General features: G+C 31.0%; 1 protein-coding gene across 3 annotated transcripts; it reads right to left on the reverse strand.

The window, feature by feature from the left end:
- Positions 1-1671: 1671 nt before the first annotated feature.
- LOC133336796 (uncharacterized) lies at positions 1672-4963 on the reverse strand. Of its 3 annotated transcripts, none has more exons than XM_061545075.1 (7): positions 4808-4963; positions 2741-2851; positions 2635-2679; positions 2515-2577; positions 2272-2444; positions 2033-2183; positions 1672-1977 (listed from the first exon to the last, which is right to left on the reverse strand). In XM_061545075.1, the coding sequence occupies exons 2-7, from the start codon at positions 2790-2792 to the stop codon at positions 1865-1867; spliced, it is 597 nt and encodes a 198-aa protein (XP_061401059.1). In that variant the 5' UTR covers positions 2793-2851; positions 4808-4963; the 3' UTR covers positions 1672-1864. The 3 variants fall into 3 exon arrangements, with proteins under 3 accessions (XP_061401059.1, XP_061401058.1, XP_061401060.1); XM_061545074.1 differs by having other exon boundaries at positions 2272-2453; XM_061545076.1 differs by lacking the exons at positions 2515-2577; positions 2635-2679 and having other exon boundaries at positions 2272-2468.
- Positions 4964-7904: the final 2941 nt, after the last annotated feature.

The raw sequence follows: 7904 nt of genomic DNA on the forward strand, positions 1-7904 counted from the left end.
TATTATCGTCGGAATAGTAAGCGTAGATACCGGTGCTAGTTTTCTTTTGATTTTGTAATACTTTCGATTTTTTGAAAAATAAGTTTCCTATCAAACTTTTGCAAACACTTCCTTGACCGGCTGTTTACAAAACAGAGATTACCTTTTTGTTTTTTATATTATATTAAGAAAATCCATTAATAAACTCAAATAAATAAATCTTATCTTGTGGGTGGACCATTGGACCCAGTTTGAGTGATAATTTTTATTAATTAACAAAAAAAAAAAAAAAGAATTTAATATTATTTGTTTCCAGTTATCATCTGCTTGGCAGCAGTGTTGACAATTTCTTGAAATTATTATGTATACGAGTTGAACAGACATCAGGATATCAGCTACAGCTGGTCTATCTATTGCCCAAAAAAGGTGTAAAAGAAACAAAAAATGTTGATTTGATTTCAGTTTGGTTCAATAAATGATAATGTCTTGTAATTGAATGTTTAATCGTGTTTTTTGTTTTTTGAAATTTCTTCGTGTGAATCAGTGACCGTAACGACTTTTGTTTTATTTGTATTACAGTAATGAATTTAGGAAAATTCAAAATTGAATATACGAGCAAAGCATAGAAAAAACAAAAGAACGCCGTAATTTAATCTACACAAAACTAAGTATGGCGAATAACTAAAAATTTGTACATCTAATGAAACTTTGAAATTTTCTAGTCAAACTTCTTCAGTAATAATTTATAAGTACAGTCGAACTCTTTATTCTTGGTATTCTATAAACGAATAAATGTACAGACATAGCGTTAATTTGGGAAACGTAATACAATTAGCTTTCATTATCAAACATATGTTAGAGTCAATATTTAATTTACATACAATATGTAAAGCACTATTTAGTTTTAAGTCGTTTGTGAGCATGGAATATATAAGCGTGCATCAACCGCAAACTGCGCAACATTTTTTTTTCGCAAAATTTCTTTGATGATTGTAGTTTCCATCACGTTAATCAGTGTCTTAAATTGTAACATTTTAATTAGTGCATAATAATCATGTGCTCGTTTAACCCTTAGCATAGATCGAACAATAGTATAGACAGTGCCTTCAAAAATGTGCTAATTATGTAATTATCGCCCATGTGACATGTTCCGCGAGTTTTTGAATTCTCATACTTTTTTAGGTTCCCATTTTGTGCAAAATGGTGCGCTCAGTTTCGATCAAGAGTGCGGCTCGAAAGATTAGTTTTGTTCAATATGTTACGTACTGTGTTCACTAACTATCAACAAAAAACATATGTCTTATTGGTGTATTTTCTATTTGTTTAGGAAAATATGGCTGCTGATAATTGTCCATGGTATAATAATAGAAGGTACCCTGCAAATAATGCGCCTAACCCTTACACGCGTGTAAAGAGTAGTCCATAACAGACCAGGAGTAGTCCAAAACTAACCCAAATGCATTGAAAAAACCTAACCGATTTAGCATTGCTATGTCCTAGGGCCGGACCATGTAACCCAGCTTTGCATTACATCAAAGTAGTTTCAAAACTAGTCCACGTCATTACTCTATGGTACACCACATACGGTTGATCTTAAAACTAATCCGTGTAACTAGTCCATAGAGTACCCCAGAGGGCTAGTTTTGAACGATATATACACTCAGAGAAAAACAGGAAATAATACAACATAAGTAATGTACTATAAGTATTAGTGTTTTATTCTATAAAACATAAAAATAAATATTTCATTCTGCAGGTACATTGATAGTCTTTAGTGAGATAAATAATATAATTAATAATAAATTCATTAAAAAAACTTAAGTAATATTCCAATTCACTGTCATTAAAAAAATTAAAAATTACATGTAATTAACAAATTATATAATTAATTTTTGTTTTTGTTTTGGGAACAAACAACTCGGAAGTGCCTTTTTTTTACGACTTGGAGTGCTGCTCGAAATTCTTTTTCGCTATTGGGGGAATAGTCACTTATTGCAGCTAAAATAAAGAAATTCATTAAAACTTAATAATGTTTTAGAATCAGAATACTTACCAATAACAATTTTATATATTCTTTTAAAATTCTTCAAACATTTTTTCCCACAAATACCATCCGTATTGTACATTACGCAAATCTCCCGGGAAAAAATGCGTTCCAAATTTTTTATTGCGCTGCCATCGATTAAATACTTTACAGCAGATATCTAAAAATAAAAAAATATTGAAAAAGTATATAATTTTAAAATTGAAGGTATTTCAACATATATACAATATAGGGCAACGATTACTTACATATTTTTCTTCATTCGAATCGCATATTTCACTCTCAACTTTTTGGAGATCTTCTTCGGATTTGAGGGGAAATTTGCTTGACAGGGAAGTAACATTTTTCTGGGACTTATTGAGGGTTTGCAGCTGTAATTTGTGCTCTGCTAACATTTCCACTATTATTTTGTTTTGCTGTTCTGTTGTTGCTATAAGAGAAAGAACTATATAACAAAAAATAACGATGACGAAAAAAACATTATACTTTACTTTGTAATTTTGAGAGCTGTTCCTGTAATTTTTTTTGTTCAGTCATCATCCCAGCCATCATTTCTATAAATTAAACAATGTTATTAATAAAGACGAAACTCCATATTTAACAAAAACTACCTTTGAGTTCTATGCAAGAACAGCATGGCGTTTCTTTGGCACTATCTGAAAAACATAGTAATATGGCTTTAGAAAATTGAAAAATGTATGTTATAAATTTACTTACAATTAGAAAGTCTGTTGCAAGTATTTAGATGTTTAAGATTTCTGCCCTCCATTTTAAATATTGTCGAATTGCGAAGATATCAGTTAGAATTGCGTAGATTAAAAGTGTTGGCTATATTAAATAAATGAGACGTTAATTTTTGCAACTTTAAATGCAACTATGAAGAATTGGCATTAAAACCACTTTATTTTCAAAGGGCAATGATATTAGTTTGCAATTAATATTTTCAATATTAAATATTTCCTCACTATCTTCTAATATCTTATCTGCAATACATATACCTAATGCTGATAATGAGTCCAATGGCTCTTCAAAAAAAGGACAAATATTTTTGAAACGTCTCGCTTTAAAAAAAATTTTATTATTCTCTCCTCGTTTGAAGCCTGTAATTTTTAACGGGGTAAATGGCATTACAAGACAAATGTTATCTGGTGTTTTAATGCTCAACCAGTATTCATCACCCAAGTAACCATAAATAAGTCCATTTTTTTCTTTTAACCCCAATGTTTTTGGCTCTTCTATTAAATTTTGCAAGACATTTCTTCTGTGTAATTGATTTAGAATATCAGTCGGTTTGCGAACATCTTTTTTTATCATTTGCAAATGGTTCTCAAAATCATATGCTGAAAAGCTGTACAGCAAACCGTGCTGTTTGACGCATTCACATATATGAAGCAAACTGTGCACATTATAGGTAACGTTTTGAGGACCAAAAACGACACTGAAATTTTCAACAAAGAGTTTCAACAAATCTTCGGCGGCAGCAATGTTATTTTCAAAGTTTTTTGGACATGACAAAAGCCTTATAGCACAATGAAAGACTAAAAACGTGTAATAAAAATCATCACCAACATTGTTTTTTAAGACTAAAACACCAGTGTATAGTAAGAATTGACGAAATTCTGTAGCTTTCCAGTTCGCAAGTTCATCCAAACTACGAGGCATTCTTGTGAAGTCTTTAGTAATACACTTTTTTAATGAAACTAGTAATTTAGATATATTTCCCTTATTCGAAATTGAAATTTTTTCATTCACTTTATTTTTTACTAGTTTCATCAACATTTTCCTAGTTACCCCTAAATCAATAACGTGCATTGGGTCTAAAGGAACTTGACTTATCATATTTAAATTTATTTTCTCCAATGGTGTTTTGGTTTCAATAAATTTTAATTGGTGATGATTTTTATATTTCCTTTTAGCAAAGTCGTCATCGTCTATAATTGTACCTACTTCTGAACTATAAGTTAAAACATTGCATATTTTTTTGGCCACTTGGGTACATTTTGAACAACCATTTGCAGATGAATGGTGAGCTATCCCACAAATGAATGATTTTGCGGGAGCATCACAAATCACAGCTCTTATTTTAAAACTAATTTTTTTGCCACCAATAAACAAGTGATTTTCCTGTAAATCGCAAATTTCTTCAACGAGTTTTTCTAGGAACTGACTTATATCATGAGGTTTCTGTTTGCCCTTATAAATACCAACAGGAAACACCTTTATATTTCTAATATTAATAACTTTAATTAATATTGGCCAAAGTTGAAGATTTGAGCTTTTAAAGATGGGTAAACCATCAATATTAATATCGCAAATTATTTCCTCATATTTTTGTAAAATTTGTGCTGCTTTCATTAAATTTTGTTTCAGGCCGAAATGTGCATATTCACCAGGAGGAACAGAAATTATATCTGCCCTCGAACTAACTTTTTGCACCAGTGTCATTGGAGAGAGAGGCACATCCAAACCATAATTTTTTAAAATTATTAGCAGTTCTCTCATGTTCTGGTTGGATGTCCGGCTTTTTAACTGCCATTGCCCTAAAGCACTTATAAAGTTGTTTCTTTTGTCAAATTCTTCATTTGCATTGTAATAATCATTTTCTGTCCCTTCTATTTCAACTATTGAATCTGAATCTGCTTCGGCATTTTTTTCTACTTCAATTTGTTCACACTCAACACTTGAACTAAATAGTCTTTTGACAAAATCTTCTTTTTCAGCTTTTAAAAGCCGTCTTTTATGACGCGAACTACATTCCATTTTTTTATAAGTTATTCTTTTTACCTTCAAATCTTTTACTTTTGTTTACACAATCTTTTGTTTGCAATTTATCACCACGCACAACGATGCAACCGACGCACAACGCTTCCAGAAACAAACTAAAATCAATGTCAAATTTGTGCCAAAAAAAAAACGATAAACACGTGTCTGCAAAAAAAACTAGCGCTTGCAAAAACAACAAATTAATGAGCAAACGATAAAAAACGATCATTTGCCGTTACATTTCTTAACCAAAACATTCTTGATTGACAATGACATGGTCCATAGCTGCATTACATAGGACAATGTTGTAACCAGTCCGCAGCTGCTGAAATGGATCACGTAGTCCACAATTATTTGCAGGGTAACAGCAAGTGTTGTTGTACAACAAACGATACAACAACCACATGGAAATTTGTTGCAAGTTATACTAGTGTCAACGTCATTTGACTGAAAAATGTAAACAAACAAATTATATTTATTTTGAAAATGTAATATTTTCGAATCCTCAAGATAAAAATGAAACATATGAATGAAAATCTACCAAATTTTTATTCCTAACGCTTCTCCATCTTTCCTATAATTGAGCCATTGCCAGTTATATGTGTAACACATATGAAAATGCTGGGAATTGCGAGTTTTCCATGAAGAAAGATTTGCTTCCTCAAACTTTCCCAGCAGACAGATTGAGTAAATTGAATACAGGAGGACATTTATTAAATAACCATGTTCATTGTCAACTTGGTTGTCAACAAATTAGAAAAATTATCAGCCCAATCACCAAAATATGGGAGAAATTCTATCCCTACGGATAGCATTTCTCATTTTTGGAATATGGCATCTCTTTTTAATCAACTATGGGTCCTTTTCATACTTGGTGTACCCTTATTTGTTTGCGCAAATTTAAAGTGTTTGTGCTGTACGAAATAATTAAAAAGAAATAAAGAATTGAAACAAAAAAAAAAAAAAAAATGAATAGTATTATAGTTAGAGCATATTTAGAGGATGTTGCTTCTTCCAGAGAGCAACAAAGAACTTCTACAACATTGTCAAGAATACAATTGCGAGATATTTCCAATCCTCTTGAATTGCCACAATCATTGTATGTGCATAAAAGTTAAAAATAATTGAAACATCTGATATGTATTTCCCAACAGATACAAAAAAATACAACCGGGTAATCAAACCAGCATTGCAATACTTGTTGGAAGTTTTGGCGCAACATACTCCTACAAGGAAAAAACAAATCTGGAAGTCCAACGATTACCAAGTTGAGTGCCGCGTTACGTTTTTTTTTTTTTGCTAAAGGTGGATATAAACTGGCGTTAGAAAGGATTCTGATGTTTGTATAGCACAATCAACATTTAGTTCTATCCTCTCCGAGGTGGTGACTGTTTTCGAAGCTCACCTTTGTCCTAAGTGGATAAAAGTGCCAAAAAGATCCTGTTCCTGTATTGTGTTTTAAATTCTGTGCTGTTTTTTGCCTTACATATGTTTTTGGTCAGCCCAAAACTATGTTAAGTAATTTTGAAGAATGAATGGATTATTTTATTCAAATGAATGTGATAAATTTAGTACTAAATGTTTTTCCATTCGGCGATGCCCTTATTTGGTGGTCCCATCGAATTTAGTTCATTTTCTGTTTTTTCCAAAACCGAGTAAGAGACTCTTTGCTCCCTTTATACATTCCACGTGAAATGTTAGGATGTAATTCCAAAACTAACACTAAATGCTGCAATTGGGTTTTTATTGTCTTCGATCTACAAATAATTTTATTTATTAATTTCTATTTCGATTTATATTTGAAAAACCATACTTACATTTTTATCTCCCTTCGATTTTGTTTGTGAGATATTTTGAGAGAAAAAAACACAAATCGAACTTTCTTATGATGCCTACTTTTTCTCCTTTCTCCCTTTAATTCCGCGCGGAATTGGGAAAAAGGGAGAATAAAGAAATTCCGCACGGAATTATTTTTGACGATTGGCTGTATATATTTTTTTCGTCGACTTTAGTCATTATAGTCCATTATACATACATCTATTGCATATTGGTGAATGTTGTAACAAACCAAATTATTGTGTGATCAACTCTTCATTAAATTTGACATCATATGCTGAACATTTCGCAGGTTTTGATTTGAAATGTTGTGTGATTTACATACTTCCCGAAATGGTGGTATGTAAAGATATGTTTTAAACGCCTTCTTTTGCTAACGTTTTTTGCAGACAGGACCGCAGTTGACTAGTTTTATGTGCCAGCCTTAATTGTCCTTAATCCCCTAAGTATATATTTACGAATAATATTATTCGTAAATCCACCAAACATCATCGCAAATACGTTCCTCACACCTCTTCGAAAGTTTTTTACAACCTATCGACAATTAAAGTGGAAATGAATTTGGTATGCAAATATACATATATAATATGTTCTTTTGTATTTCTTCATCTTTTTTATATTTTATGTATCACCATACCTTATATAAAACACCATACATGTCATATGTTTTTAACTAATATATTTTAAATATTTAACATATTTTTTATCAGTATTTGTGTCAAAAAAAGTATTTAAATATGAATTTTATATTAATATTTAAATACATAAATTTATTTAACATGAGTATATATTTGAGATTTGTAATAACTGGGAGAAGCAATTTCAAACTAAAAAGAAACAAATCGAGGTCAGAATGTTTTTTGAGCATTTTCAGTAATTTAATATACTTTTATAAATTGATGTTTAACAATTTCTTGTATCTCATAATCCTCTGCTTGGCTTTCTGCACCTTAAGCCGTTTATTCAAATGACTCACTCTAAAATGAAATAAATGAATTCGCTTTCTTCCACGAGACGTTACTTTATTTTATACGAATGCGATATGGTAATTCCATTAATTGTGTTAAAAATTATATCCACGGTTTTTATTTTTGATAGGAATTGATCTGATGGTTTCAGTAGTGACCCTCTTGACAAATGATCAACCCAAGTAAACGAAGGTTCGTGACATATGTATTCTTCATGACTCAGCTTTTGAATAATATATCGTGGAATATATTCCAAAGCATCTTCTCGAAGAATACCAATGCCATTTACATTAGTTTCATAAATTTCGGATATG

The sequence above is a fragment of the Musca vetustissima genome, unplaced genomic scaffold, assembly GCF_032173495.1.
Source record: "Musca vetustissima isolate MV318-11 ecotype Yass unplaced genomic scaffold, APGP_CSIRO_Mvet_v1 utg25714, whole genome shotgun sequence".
NCBI classification, from domain to species: domain Eukaryota; kingdom Metazoa; phylum Arthropoda; class Insecta; order Diptera; family Muscidae; genus Musca; species Musca vetustissima.

Coding starts and splice junctions, on each gene's coding strand:
- LOC133336796 (XM_061545074.1), bottom strand. CDS start 2,792: ATGGAGGGCAGAAATCTTAAACATCTAAATACTTGCAACAGACTTTCT. Junction 2,578..2,634: donor TTCTTGCATAGAACTCAAAG/GTAGTTTTTGTT, acceptor TTTAATTTATAG/AAATGATGGCTGGGATGATG. Junction 2,184..2,271: donor ATTCGAATGAAGAAAAATAT/GTAAGTAATCGT, acceptor TTTTATTTTTAG/ATATCTGCTGTAAAGTATTT.